Source organism: Selaginella moellendorffii, unplaced genomic scaffold (genome assembly GCF_000143415.4).
Source record: "Selaginella moellendorffii unplaced genomic scaffold, v1.0 SELMOscaffold_22, whole genome shotgun sequence".
Lineage (NCBI taxonomy): Eukaryota > Viridiplantae > Streptophyta > Lycopodiopsida > Selaginellales > Selaginellaceae > Selaginella > Selaginella moellendorffii.
The window spans coordinates 92,367-108,106 of NW_003314283.1; the positions used below are offsets into that span (position 1 = coordinate 92,367).

General features: G+C 38.8%; 2 protein-coding genes across 2 annotated transcripts; one reads left to right on the top strand and one right to left on the bottom strand.

Annotated features, from left to right (window-relative positions):
* The first annotated feature begins 1,913 nt into the window (after positions 1-1,913).
* Positions 1,914-3,310, top strand: LOC9642420 (glucuronokinase 1). Its single transcript, XM_002973446.2, has 6 exons — positions 1,914-2,111; positions 2,169-2,318; positions 2,385-2,573; positions 2,636-2,752; positions 2,810-2,970; positions 3,020-3,310. Exons 1-6 carry the CDS (start codon positions 1,917-1,919, stop codon positions 3,225-3,227), a joined length of 1,020 nt encoding a protein of 339 aa, XP_002973492.1. The 5' UTR covers positions 1,914-1,916; the 3' UTR covers positions 3,228-3,310.
* Positions 3,311-4,612: 1,302 nt separating this feature from the next.
* On the bottom strand, positions 4,613-7,626 carry LOC112347484 (receptor-like protein kinase BRI1-like 3). Its single transcript, XM_024678420.1, has 5 exons — positions 7,519-7,626; positions 7,283-7,409; positions 7,185-7,193; positions 5,010-7,072; positions 4,613-4,699 (listed from the first exon to the last, which is right to left on the bottom strand). The coding sequence occupies exons 1-5, from the start codon at positions 7,624-7,626 to the stop codon at positions 4,613-4,615; spliced, it is 2,394 nt and encodes a 797-aa protein (XP_024534188.1).
* Between the last annotated feature and the right edge of the window lie 8,114 nt (positions 7,627-15,740).

Below are 15,740 nucleotides of genomic sequence, written 5' to 3' on the forward strand. Positions count from 1 at the left end.
CGGGATCGTCAGGCAGCGGCGCCTTGAAATCCATCAAGATCTACAAGAATCTCTGCCATTTCCATCGTTCTTGTGGATGCATCAGCGCGATATCTCACAACAGGGGCAAGAATCTGGCTGATTGGTGGAGTAGTGTACACAGCATGGCCACACGCTTCTCTTCCAATCAATGCATCAGCGAGCTCTGGTGTGGAATGCCATGATCCAAACATTGAATCGGCCCAGCAGTGTCCAGATAGCATATTGTTGCTAAGAACCACCAAGTAATCTCTATATATAACACCTGGAAGATTGTTGTGACTGAAATGCAATGTCTCAAGCTCACGGCACTCGCCAATTGTTGCTAGTATCCTGCCTCAAGATTGTTACCCCAAAGGATGATGTTGAAGCTTTGAAAGTCTGTCCCATATATCCACTGGAGGTGACCCCGTCACAAAATTGATACGCAGATCGAGCATTTCTAAGTTACCACAGTTCATGGCTAAGTTTAAAACAGGACCACGCAACCTGTTGTATAAAGACTGAAGTCTGGAATTTGAAAGACGTCTGCGTTGCTACTGTTGAACATGTTGCAGCTCAAGTCTGTAAAACTGTTGTTAGAACCTCTACTTAAAAACTTCAGGTAAACTTTGATTGGCAAATACTAAGAGAAATGGTCTAGATTAGTGCTTGTTTGACAAGTTGAGCACCTTCAAAGCATCACAATCCTTGCAAACAACTGTTCCAGAAATGTTGTTAAGAGAGACGTCCAACTCCTGCAGACTCGTGCAATGCTCAATCCAAAGTTGATAAGAAATTGGACGAAACATCATTGAGAACATTCTCTGTCATATTATTTGAAGCCACTGAAAGCTCTAGTAGAGTCACAAAACATATCTTGAGGGATGCTTCAACCTCTAAAGCTCCAGCATCTGCATGATCATGAAAGACAAGTCTGACAAGAAGTAGGACAATAAAAGTAGCATGGATCCATTAGAAATTAGAATGCAACCGCAAGAATAAATGCTAACAGATTGTTCAAGTCCGTCTACACTGCAGGGAAGTTCTTTCGAAAACCAATCATGTCACTGGACTCACGGAAGTGAAGATCTGGAGAATATATGGCACACATGACTTTGACCTTGAAATAGGCAAAGTGAGTCCTGACAGCACAAGACTTCTTTCTTCCCCTATAGGAGGAAATCCTCATTTCGGGACCACGAGCTCAGGAGTGTATGGCTAGGTGACTTTGACCAGCTGGATCCAGAGTCGAAAACATTGGGAACCAAATCATAACACTAAATGAAGAAATTTGAGACTAATTTCAGCTTCACATTCTGAACAGCAAATCTGAATCGTCACCGCCAGCTGCAAACTCAAAATGTGAACAGAGAAAAGTCATACTTGCCTGCGTAACTTCAATAATGAGAACTAGCATCTGTTACCTCTTTCAATGCTGACTGCATTGAAAGTCTACCAACATGCTTTTCAAGCGTCAATTTAAGACAAGATACAGCTACATTTACCTTCTGCTTGGCTCCATCGGTCAGCTTTCATTTTGATAAGTAGCAACATCGCAATTCCAAGGTCAACTTTATTTACCTTCCATAACATTTGGTCCTTGCAACATGTAGTTCACCTTGAGAATTCGGACTAGAGGTCTTTCATTGGAGAGCATGCAACGCCAGTGGTCATGGTAGAAGTATGTTTTTGCAACAGTGACCTTTGTCAATGAAGTAGCCACATTTCGAGGAACAAGCTTGCAGAAATAAAAAAGAATCTAGTGAGATCCATGATTGGCAAATCCACAGGTCGATTGGTGGAGCAGGGTGCTCTCTTTCTCTCCAGCTCCTAGGAAGAAAAATTGTTTTCCCGCCCATGAATTTTAAAAGTAGAGATTATTCTTGCGAAGATGCGTTTAGGGCTCTTGGGAGGAGATGGGTGCTGTGGAGCACAGGGCATACGCGCGCATTGGCCTGCTGGGGAATCCGAGCGATGGCTACTACGGCCGCACAATTGCGCTCGCGATCTCGAATTTCTGGGCGACGGTGTCGCTCCAGCCGTCGGATTTGCTCGCGCTCGTGCCGCATTCCCACCACGATCTCTGCCGCTTCAGCTCCATCCAGGATCTGGTGAGTGGGGATCGCGTCTGAGCTCCAATGTCAGGATTGATTGGAAAATATTTGCAGGTGGGGAGAGTCCAGAGCGAGGGATATTACGGTGGTGTCCGGCTTCTCACCGCCGCTTGCAAGACATTCCATAGCTATTGCTCGTCTCATGGAATTGATCTACACGATGGAAATTTCACTCTTTCCTATGATACCAACATTCCTCGTCAGGTGCTAAAATTCTAGAACTTTTTGTTTTTTTTTATCTTCTCGAGCTCTATCACTTTGTGTTGCTAGGCAGGCTTATCTGGATCTAGTGCTCTTGTGTGCGCTACCATGAATTGCCTCATGGATTTTTACAACGTCCGCGATCGCATCCCAGTAGAGGACCGACCGAAAATTGTTCTCAGTGCCGAAGTCGAGCTCGGGATCACGGCTGGTTTGCAAGACAGAGTAGCACAAGTCTATGGAGGCCTAGTTTATATGGTTAGTGGCTCTCACTTTTTTATCCTCTCTCTTGTGAAGTTTATAGAGCAACTTTGGTTCAGGACTTTGACGAGGAACACATGCTGAGAACTGGGAATGGGATTTACAAGCGAATGGATCCTCAACTCCTGCCTCCACTGTACGTAATCTACGCACAAAACCCGAGCGACTCTGGCAAAGTTCGTTTTTTGGAAAGCATCCACGCGGTTGCTAATGATTTTCTTCCGTTGCTGTAGGTCCATAGCACGGTGAAGCAGCGATGGCTGGATGGCGATCTGACCGTGAGAACAAAGATGAGGGAAGTAGCGGAGCTGGCTCTCCGAGGCAAACAGGCTTTGCTGGAAGGAAATCACTCGTTGCTGGCCGAGCTTATGGATCGCAACTTTGACCTGCGAAGGTAATGAGAATTGTTTCGAGGTGTCAACCAAAGTAACTCCTTTCACCAGAGAAATGTTTGGGGACGATGCGCTTGGAGCTCTGAATATCCAGATGGTTGAGACGGCACGAAGCGTCGGAGCGGCATGCAAATTCACTGGCAGCGGCGGAGCAGTAGTGGCGTTTTGTCCTGAAGGATCTGTCCAAGCTCAAAAGCTCCAAGAAGCTTGCAGCGCTTCTGGGCTTTCTATAGAGCTTGTGCAAGTTGCGGCGAGGTGACTCCAGAATGCTGGACTTATTTGAATACAAATGGCAGGGGCTCTTGTGATTTTCAAGTATCCCGTGCAAAGCTTTAACATGCTCATTGATTAAACTTTATAAACCATAGTGCATATGTGCAAGAAGAAGGTTGAAGATTGGAGATGAGTGGAGAGTGAGTGTGAGGGAGAGGCAAAGTAGATTAGGGTCCATTAGATTGCCACTCCATTGTCGTCACCTCAATTCTCTTATCAATCAGGAGTGATGCTCAGTAGTATTTCCCTATGAAGGCACCGATGTATTCAAAAGACCAGTTTGCCCAGCTCTCATCTTCTTGTTTGTTACATGACGTGAGACTATGCTCTGGAATGCAGATTGTAAGCTGAGATATGTTCTTCCCAATGTGGAAGAAAGCACTACCTTCTAGATGAGTTTGGAACACTGGGCATGTGCCAAGAACATGAATTAGAATAAGATCAGTGAGAAGATTCATAGGTTAAATTATCCTTAATCACTTTTACAAGATTTGAGGAATAAAGTGAAATTTTTTTCATTCCATATAAAGTAAAAAACTCTTTAAAATGATTACGTTGTATGTTGCATGTATAGCAGTGTTATTCTTACTTATTAATCCAAAATAAAATGTTATAATTATAAACATGTTTATAATATATAAACACAAGATTAATCTTATTGCATATCGACCATTAGATGGTAGAATAAAAAATAATATACTAGAAAGTAATTAATAAAGTCTATAAATTATATATACAAGATTAATCTAAATGAATAACAACCATTAGATGGTAGAAATCTAAGAATATTCTAGGTATATCCACTACCATCTTCTTACAGGTTTGCTTAAGCAAACCAAAAAGTATGAAAAAAACTAATACATCAAAATGGATTACTCAAAAGGTTAAAATATATATCTTTGGGTAATTGCTTTATCTGTAATATCACAATTTTGTAAAAGCTAATGTCAAACATCTATTTCCATAGGCATGTTCTTGCACAAACTTCCACTCATTGGTGACCACTAAAGTCATTGAGTCAGTGTGTTCCATAGCATCCCACGAAGCACAAACCTAATGGTCCCAATGGAAGACTACATCACAACCATAGCTCGTTGTGATTCTTTAACTTCATGCAAAAGTCATAATGTGATGATACTTCTGAAGAGCATCAAGATGAATCCTAAGTACAAAAGTAACCTGATTATGTGTTATAGAGGCAGTGACTAAACTACTAACACTCCCACTCAGTCTGGGATTGGACTCACTGCCTGGGTGCTGCACAGTCTCCAGTAGCTGGATCTACATATAGGCTGCATATTTCCACTAGAGTACCTCCATTAGCTGGATAACTGAAAACTCCATTGTCTAGATTTATTTTTTGGGCAAGAGTTAAAGGTTGTTGTGATCAGCAATAAACTTTTTAGGAGCCAACACCTTTATGGGCAAATCAATTAGCTGCTCATAAGTGGTGCAAAACTGGAGAACAATCATGTATTGTGATATTAAGGTTAAATATGCTTCATCCTACCATGAAACTTAGTAGTCTTGGTCAGAGAAATAGTGGTGATATTACCACAGTAAAGCAGAGTCAGGAAAAGCCAAGTGTAGCCATACTACCCAAAACATTAAGTCATATTCAAGGTATATCCACTACTATATCAATTGCCAATGGTTACATAATTTCAAACCGTTTAAGTATTCTCTCCCATCTCTTGTTGAAAAAAACTGCACAGCTCCATGCAAGGAATGAAACAACAGCAGCAACAATACCAGCTAACATACTTACATCTTCATCATCATCCTTGTCACCAGAATGATTGTCTAAATTATAATCATTACCATGACATTCTGCAAGCGGGATGCCACATAGTCCTGGATTTCCTTCGTAGCTGCTCGCAGGGAAAGTTGGAAGCTGCCCACTCTGTGGAATCCCACCAAGAAGCCTGTTGTGTGAGATGTTGAAGTATTTCAGAAAGGTGAGGTTTGTGAGCGAGCCCGGGATGTGTGATTCGAGCTGGTTGTATGAGAGATCTAGCCACTCCAGTTGCTTGAGATTGCCAACTGTGGAGGGAACAGCCCCTGTGAGTAAGTTGTGCGCAAGATTCAGCGAATATAAATTTTGCATAGCACCAAACTCTGCTGGGATTGTTCCTGTGAAGCTGTTGAACGAGAGATCAATACACCAAGGGCTGAGTCCCTGAGTAGTACTTGGTATTAAAGAAATGTTGAAACCGGGAGGTGATAGGAAGTACCAAGTCTGGCATCTGGTTGCAATCGGAAGCTGCTGGAACTCATGGAAACGGATTCCTTGCAGTATAAACATCTCATTGTAACCTTTGCAGATGGATGGCTGTACGTTGAACAACAGTACCATCAAATAGGGGTACTTCATATCATACTGGTCTTCTTTAACGGAGCAGCCGATCCAGCTTGGGATTGGTCCCGCCAACTGGTTGTCGTTCACTGCAAGTTGAATTAAACTGTTGGTGTTCCTTAACTCGCCTGGTAGACCACCTTGAAGCTTGTTATGGCCTAGTAGAAGACCTTGAATGTTCTGCATCTTTGCAAGAGATGCCGGGATTTCTCCAGATAGCATATTGTTGTTAAGAACCAGCAAGGACAGATTCTTCAGGCGAGATATCTCCTCCGGTATAACACCTGTAAGATTGTTGTGACTGAGATGCAAGGTCACCAGCTCACTGCACTCGTCGATTGTCGCTGGTATCCTGCCTTCAAGATTGTTACCCCAAAGGATCAGATGTTGAAGCTTTGAAAGTCTGCTGCATATATTCCCTGGAAGCGACCCTGTCACAAAATTGATACTCAGATCGAGCATCTTTAAATTGCTACAGTTCATGGCCAAGTTTAAAACCGGACCACGCAACCTGTTGTATACCAACACCAAAGACTGAAGTTTAGAATTTGAAAGGCAGATGTTCGTGTTGCTACTACTGAATTTGTTGCAGCTCAAGTCTAGAGCTTCAAGAGTTGGAGGAACTGTAGGTATTTCACCTGTAAAACTATTGTGGTCGGCTTGAAGAACCTCCAGGGACTTGAAAACCTGAGGTAAACTTCGATTGCCAAATACCGAGAGAAATGGTCCAGAGAATTGATTGTCTGACAGGTTGAGCACCTTCAAAGCATCACAATCCTTCCAAAAAACAGTTTCAGAAATATTGTTAAAAGAAACATCCAACTCCTGCAGACTGGTACACTGCTCAAGCCGAAAGGTTGTTATGAAGTTGGACGAAGCGTTAAGCTTCTGAAGTCTTCTGCAGTTTTTGGACATATTTTCAGGGATCCCTCCAACCAGCTGATTGCTCGAGACATCTAGAAACTTCAAGCTCTTGCATGATAAAAAGAAAGAAGAAGGTATTGAACCACTTATTCTGTTGTAGGATAGGTCGACAGAAACCATGGGGTTCCCAATCGATAATTTCACTGAAATTTTTCGTATCTTGTTGTGTGAGAGGTTCAAAATCCTGATGCCTTTGCATGTAACCAAACGAGAAAGAGTGTCGAGAAAATCCCCAGTGAAATGGTTCCCTGACAAGTCAAGGACCTCCAGAGAGCATTCTTGCGAGGAGGATACTTTGATCTCTGTGAAATTATTCCCAGAAACAGACAAGGTGCGTAGTTGAGGCAGGGCTTGGATTGTATAAAACGGAAGAGGGCCTGAAAGTGAGAGATAATTGAGCTGTATACCAGATATCTGGCCTGCTGAGGAACAATTGATACCAATCCATTGACAAACGTCTGATTCTCTGTTCCAGCTATTCAGTGACGACAGAGGATCATCCATAGATTTCTTAAAGCTCAAGAGTGCTTCAGTCTCTAAATCTGCAGCATCTGCATGACCATGAAAAACAAGCCTGATAGCAAGTAGGAAAACAGCAAGTAACCTCCATGGATCCATTCGAATGCAACAGCAGAAATGCTTACAGATGGTTCAAGTCCTTACCATCATATACTGCACGAAATTCCAGCAGGTCAAAGTCATTGCGCCATACTCTCCAGATTTTTATTTCCGCGTGTTTGACGATTGTTCTTTGAAAGCACTTCGCAAAAATGAGTCCTGGCTGTAAACACATATCTTGAGCTTTTTCTTGTCCTGGTTGTCTGCAGGAGTGACTTCAAAGATCACGAACTTGGGAGAGAATGTGGCCACGGCCACATGACTTTGATCCTGCAGTCAAAGTCAAAGCACTGAAAGAGACAAGGAAATTTAGAGATTGCAAAAATCATGACTTGACGATCACGGACTCTGCTTTTCCCAATGAGCCTGTGGAATGCACCTTTATCAATGGTGCCTTGTTAATAATCACTTCAATCATAGTTTGCAAAGAGTTCTTGACATTCTTGGTGAAGGTGGCCAAGCCTAAAGCAGAGATGACCGTCCACATGGGCTTTTATACAAATATTCTCTAAATCTCTTGCTCTCTCTCTAGTGGCTGATGGCTTATAGATGTGGCTTGCATCCCAATGGCTCATGGATATAACTCACATCCCAACAAGTGACCAAAATGGATCAAGCATGTTTGTCATGTGAAGAGAACCTAGCAGCCTTTAAATGTTTAATGCAATGCCCATGTTAAGAAATTGGAGAAACCAAAATAAAAGAAAAGGAAGAGGGATAGAGTTTGGAGTTATTAGGGAAAACTATGAGTGCAAACTGAACCCAAGTCCAAAAAGAAAAAGAAGAGAAGACCAAATAAAATAGCGTGAAAAGTATGAAGTGATCAATGGGAAGAGAAACATAGAGAAGGGAATAAGAACTAAAATAAGAGGAACAAATGCTCACTTGGATCACAGTCTCGTGCGTTCTTGAGCCTTCAGAAAGTTCCTCCAAGTTGCCCAAGCTTACAATGGAAATACAAGAGAGATGTGTGCTCGGAAGTTGTATGAGAGAAAGCTGTAAATGGTGGGAAAAGGTAGTGGAAGGGACTACAGATGTTAGCACTAACAGTGGTGATGTCGAAGTGCTTTGTGCATGTGAACTATTGTTGCAAATAATGGTTGTTCCTTTTTGGTGCTAAAGAATGAGATGGCAGGTACACCATCAGTCCACCATGTTTGGGTTCCTGTGTGTGCATCAAATCCAACCGGCTAGGAAAAAATAGATTTTGAAGTCGAGATTTATTGTGTTTATTCATTTTCGCTGGTCCACTTTGTAATTTAACTTTGGCATGTTTATACATTGTCCTGAATGCCCAAAGTGCTCTTGTTGCTGGATTCAGCCTACTCATTGGATTGAGGAAAATAGCTGTTGTTATGAACATGTTGAATCTTTAACAGCTAGAAAGAGATCCTCCACTGTTAGAGATGAGCTCTGTGGGGATGCTGAAGTGACACATGATATGCTCATAGATGAACTTCGTTGTTGTGTACTGATCTACACATTTGAGGGGAACGGCCTCGATCCAGTAGTTTGTCACAATGAAGAGGAAGACGTGGGACACTACTCCTAGGGTTGTGTTGTTGGCATTGTAGACACTATTGTGCATACTCCTTGGTGTCCTTGAGGATTGTTGGCTAGAAGTAGCCATGTCGAAAGAGTTGTGCTGTCATGCAGCCAGAAAAGTGCTCGACACAAGAACTTGGAGCAAAGCAGAAATCTCAGTCGCTGTGACACATTGGAGAAGAAGGCCTTGAGCAGTATGATGTGTCAGGGCCTTCTTCTCCATCATACTGCTCTGACACATGGAGGAGGAGGCATTGAGGACAATAGTCTCGAGCCTGCCACTGCAAAGATTGCTGTAAGACAAAGATGGAACCTCCTCTAGAACTAGAGTCTTCGGTCAAACAAGAAACTATGGATGAAGAATTTTTGCATAAGGAAGACTCGAGTGAGGAAATTTCCAAACAGGAGTCCGATAGTAAAGTTTAGTCATCCAAAGCTTGATTGGACGTTTTAAAAGGACAATTGGCATAGACCAATGCCCTGCTAGAGACTTTCATATGCAAGCTAAAGTGTGATGAGAAGCGGAAGAAAAAGCAAAAGACTGCAAATGCTAGCAATGTAGAAGGCATTGACCTTTTGGTGGGGACTGAGGTAGAACCGAATAAGGTCAAATAAACTGAAGTGGAATCAGTCCTTCAAGTAGTTCCCAAATACAAACTAAAGCCCCCACCAGTCTTCAAGGGAGTGAATGACTATAAAGTGGTAGAGGATTTATTTTACAATATGGAGGATTATTTCCAAGTGTTGTAGTTACCAAGATCGGAGAAGGTCCTATATACAAAACCATACTTGGCAAATAATGCTAATTCTTGGTGGAGAACAATAAAGGTTAACGAAGAATTGGTGACCACTTGAGAAATGATGAAGGTGAGGATCAACGCAATTTTCATTCCTTCGAATGCTACTTTACACCTAAAGGATGAGTTGAGTAGGTTGAAGCAGACAGGAACTATTCAAAAGTATGTAAATACATTTATAGCAAAGACGATTCTTATCACAGACATGGGTGACATGGATGCGTTCCATACCTTCATATTAGGCTTGCAGACCTGGGCTTGAAGTGACGTGAGTGATGCATTGAAACCCAACCAACTATAAGGAAGCATTGAATGCAGTTATTAAGTGCATTTCAATGATAACCTACAAAAGGGGAACACAACGGGGTCGGGGCCCACGTTTAGCAAAGGAGCCAAACCAAAGGGGACATGTGATAAAGGGAAATTCAAGAAGAGTTTCTCTAAAAATGAGTCCTTAGGGTTTTAGAAAGGTAGATCTAATGGCCAGCAAACAAATACATGGGGGAGTTAAGCCAAAAAATACAAACCCACAGATAAAAAGGTCAAGTCGGCTAATAGCATGGAAAACAATGTATGCTGCAACTATGGTGAAGTATGACACTTTTCAAAAAAATGTCTCTACCCAAAGAAGGCCAGAGCTAATATGGCTATTAAGTCGAGTGAAATCCCCACTGAAGTACATGATCCAATCCCTAGCTCAAAGTTATTCATTATACGAGCAACTTTGGTAGAGAGTTGTTCGCGACATTTACTAGCCCTTTGAGGGAAGCTCGGAGGTAGCTTTGTTAAGATTTTTATTGACATGGGTGCTTCGGATAATTTTGTGGTTGCAGACATAGTTCGGCAAGCTAAACTAACGGTGTAGCGGCTGGGTGAACCAAATATTATAGCATTTGTTCAAGGTAGCCAAAGCACCGATGAGGTAATTTGACAAACAAGAGTCGAAGTAGGGACATGAAAAGTAGACATAGATTTCATTATGTTGGATATGGCGGGATTTGATATAATCTTCGGGATGGATTAGTTCAATCGGTTTATAATAGCCCTGCATAGACAAGGTAGGAACCTTGTGGTACTGGTGAATGCCCGAGGAGAACAATCCAAGGTGAAAGCCCAAGATCTAAAGGTCAGGCAATGTAAGGCCAAAGATTCCTACTTGAACTTGGTGTCTATGAAAGGACAATTCACTAAAGAAACTAAGGTAACATTTTTTTGCTTACTTTTAATAAAGAGTTAAAAAAAAGATGGGAACAAAAGAAGTACCTTTAGAGATTTGCAAGTGTTGAACCAATTTCAAGATACCATGCCAAAGGAGCTACTAATGGGGTTACCCCTCGTACAATCAATAAAACATAAGATTAAGTTGGTTAAGAGTGTTAAAATGGTGGTTTATCCCCCTTATTGGTTGAATGAAAAAGAATTTTGAGGAGCTCAAGTGCCAACTTGAAGAGTTAGTCGATAAAGGGTATGTTAGGTTGAGCAAATTACTATATGAGGCACTGATGTTATTTATGAAAAAGAAAAATGGATTTATGCACATGTGCATAGACTATTAGTTGCTCAACAAGTATACAAAGAAAAACAAGTATCTTTTACCAAGGATTGAGGATCTATTCAATAAGTTGGGAAAGGTGAAATACTTCTCGAGGATTCACCTAAGGTCGGGATACTACCAAATCAAGGTAGCAAAGAAAGATGTCGAGAAGACAACCTATCAAACAAGGTATGGAAGCTTTGAGCTTCTGATGATACCCTTTGGGCTATGCAATGTGCCGGCAATATTTTTGGGGCTAATAAACTACACTATCTAAATCACTTTATGGTTGTCTATATTGACGATATTTTGATCTATAGCGAGACACTAGAAGAGCATGCCGAACACTTGACGAAGGTGTTTAAGAAACTAAGAGAACACAAATTGTATGCTAAAAAATGCACCTACTTTTCTAATCTGTTAAAGGTTTTGGGATATTTGGGGTAAAGCGTCCTTGGATTTGAATAGTACTGGGCTAAGTGACCTCTTGGGAAGTCCAAATTTAGAAACTTACATTTGGTATCAAAGAGGTTTCAAGTTCAATTCTGTTAGTTGGGTAAGGGAATCACACTACATATTGATTGATATTTGGCAAGTCTAGTTTGCTTCAGCTAGGCTCGACTCAAGGGGTAGGGTGTTAAGAGAGTAGGGCTCTTGGGAGAGCTACAGCTCTCAGCTTTTGTTCACAAGGGTGTGAACTTGTAAAGAAGTGTAATGAATTATAAGCAATCAAAGAGAATAACTTGAGAGACAATCCATAAGGTTTAAATATAGAGGGAAAGGGGCCATGAATAAAAATGCACCCCCTTTTCCAATCAATTTAAAGTCTTGAGATATTTGGGGTTAAACATCTTTGGGTTTGAATAGTACTGGGCTGGGTGACCTCCTGAGAAGTCCAAATTCAAGATTTTACAACCAGACCAACAAAAGAAAGTAAGAATGAATCACCACTAAAAGCTCTTTAACAATCAAGCTAACTAAGATCGAAATTATATCTAGTATCCGAAACTATTTCTTCAGCTACAAATAATACAGTATTAAAGAGTGAATCACCATATCCAAGACTCAATGTAATCCCACACTATAAACTAAATGCAATCAAACAATATCAACAGAGATGGAATCAATATTCTAATATGGAAAATCATGTAAGCCTAACGACGCAATCCTTCGTAACACCACCTAATAAGTAAGCCCATCACTACTAAATCATCATTGAATTAAGCAAGTGTTAATAGTTCTTGACAAAGTTTATAAGTAATCATAAAGATGCCTTTATAAGACCCAAACACAAACTTATATCATCAAGTTATATAATTTTCTAGAGTAGTACTCTAGGTACAATATATAAGAATATAGATAAGTACTAACAAAATGAATACTCGAATCCAACTCAACCATAATAAGCTCATTAATGCATTTGGTTAATAACTCTAAGTATAACTGAAGAGGCTAGCTATGCATGATTAATATTCAGTCAAATTTAAAGTGAAAATCATAAGATGGACTCATATGGTACACAACCTCCTAATAGGCAAGGCTATAGTACAAATACTAACACTTCAACTGCAAATAACTAAATTGGACATCTTCATCCTCAACCAAGGTGTAAAGCCATCATAACCAAGTCAAGATCACTTAAAGCATATTACTATTATAAAGTTTAATTTAATATAAGGTATGACTTGCCACCAAGTATAATGCTACAAAAAAAATGCATAAGGGTCACTTTTCTAGAAAAGTACAATAACCATTTTTTAACTCTTTAACTCAATTGCATTAACCTCAAAAGTTAGCATCCCTTCCAAGCTATATCATACAAACTCCTTACTAAGGTAAGCTAACTAAAATCAACTCCAACACTTTCTCTAGTTTACAATAGCTCACGAAAACGGAATGGTTTTTGGGCATCAAGATCAAATCTAATGCTAAAACATTCATAAGAAAAATAAAATGAAAAATCAAATTCCAATGACAACTCTTCATCACTCAATATAATAATGCCACTTCCACTAACACAAGTGTTAGCAATATGAATGTCACAATAACACACTTTCTCTATCTAACAATCTACTTTAAGTGCTAACAAATCAATCAATAAACTATACTAAATGAATGTTACAACCCTTTTTCCAAAATATGAATCAGCAAACCCACAAGGTACTAATATAAGTATAGTATAACATGGATTACCATCAAGAACTTAGTCAAAACTGCTAAAATGCTACTTCTTGCAAATAGACTAACTTCACTATTAACCACTTCAAGCAACTTCATAAACACATTTCTTAAAATTATAAGGATATGATTTAGAAATCAAAATGACTTAATCATCAATTGAGCAAGCCCACATTATTACTTCAAAGGTTTTTATGAGTATCAAATGCCAACTCTATTTAAAAAACTTCAACATAAATACTACACCCCACCAATAAAGATTTACTACATATAACACCATTAACTTTTGTTCATAATATAAATAAGCTTATACCACTCTTTCCGACAAACTCATAACTAATCTAGCACCAAGCTAGTCAAAGAGCAATAGTAAGGTTTCTTAGAAAAAGAATTGGGCATTGCAATCTAAATCTTCAAATAACAAGCCTAAATAAACTAGTTTAACACTTCATTAATATCCATCCCATGACTCACTATTTGTAAGACTATTATAATTCATATGCATCAAGGTAAGGACTCTTGAATGTATGATGTGATTGCGAGTACTGAAATCACATCTCATGGCCAATCATCTCTCAAAGAAGAGATAATGATTTACATATTTAATCTTTCATTCTTGATAACTCTCTTTCTGGACTTAACTTTGACCAAACCTCAAATTTGCATTTGCATTACCTTCAATTTAATCCAAGAAAAGTGTTTAAGAAAGCATGATAATGACTACTTGAACCAATAGACTAATCTCTATAGGCTTGATTGATCCACTTATAATCATTTCTAGGAATGATCCACTAGTATTGTGCTAAATAGCTATGGACCAATCTATTTGGCATGCATAGCAAACTTAAGGGAGGTTTATTTTTACCCACAATAACATAGAATAATTCATAATAACCATCAATAGACTAATATTAATTTTGTTAACTCAAAGTGTCACCTTAAGTTGTTAATATACCTCACTTAGGGGATGGTCCAAAGTTGAGTTAAGCTCACGAGTTGAGCTCAATTCAGCTCAAGTCAATACTAATCAACTTAGTCAACCATAAGTCTTATAAAGAAATATTAAGTCAGAAAAATGTTATTCTTTGGTGAACTTGAAATTTATGAATTTAAATGTCAATGGTTCAAAGAGATTTCTATTTTTTAAATCTTTCTAATGCAATTTATACAATAAAATATTGTTTCTAGAATTAAAAGTTCGTCTGAACCCATAGAAATTTTTGAGCTTTATTGGTCCCAAATAAAATAGGGATATTGAAGTTCGAATGAACCTAAAATTTCTATTATACATTTCAACATTTTAACATTTTAACAATTAACCAAATATATATATATATAATTCAAAATACTGATGCACTCATTCATTCTTTAGGGTTTACAAAGATGGGAAGTAAGGAAGACAAAAAATCTATAAATAGTTCTAGCATACAGAAATGTGAGAATATTAATTTTGTTTCACTACCACAATTTCCATATTACACGCTTAGAGACCACTGTCACTATTGATAAAAATGTTCCTATTACTTCCAAAACAACAATCTAGAGCAAGAGAAAATAAGAAATGGATAGTACAGCAGAAAGCACTAATAAATCCACTCTATAAAACCTTTCAATGTCTTTTTTAATCCACTAAAATATTTAAAAAATAAAGTTTTTTATATATATCTTATTCCTTTTAATATCTTTTGTCTTTGCAAAGAGTATAAGTATATATGATGCGATAAATCAAAGAGCTAAATCTATATATAATTTTGAGATTGAAAGGTAATCTTGCAAAAATGCATACTTAAGTGCTTATGTGCATTTGCCATTATTATATATGGCAGGCCAATTATATAAAATAAGGTTATGTATTAATTATAAGCTAGTTTTTAGCTTCTGAAACTCTATAGCCACTTGTCTTTCATAGTAGGTTGTAATTACTGAGACTGACAATTATGATTCAATATATTGTCATGTCATAATAAAACATCATTCCTGAGATTGAAATATAGTATATTAATCAAAGAATTTTTATTGCTGGGAAGTTTAATTCTTCTTGTGTGTTGCAATGGTTAGGAAGAAGTTTATTTTGGTCCCAAAGGCCTTTCATATAAGTCTCCACCTCCATTTTCAATCTCAACCAATAATTCACCTTCACTTCTACCTAACAATCCTCCTTTTCATTTTGAGGGCTATTGTGAAGCTCTTCCATTTGTGACCTCGAGTGCAACTGAATAAGAATTCTTTCTTTATGATATTGTTAAAAGAGTTAGATTGCCTCAAATACTCCAAGAGTGATGTCAATATTTTCTTCAAAATCTTGCTCCAGATATAACATGAGAGCTTAATGTAGATATATATTATCTTAAATGTCCTATATGCAACTTTTATTTAAACAAGATAGATGGTTGCATGGGTTTGGTAAATTTTATTGAGCATTGTCGCAAATGCCCAAGAGTGTTAAAGGTGTGCATGCGTGGATGTATAAAAAAATCAAGAAAGAATTAAAAACACACAGCTATTATGATTTCATGGTGGAGAATAATATTCCATTGGTGAACACTG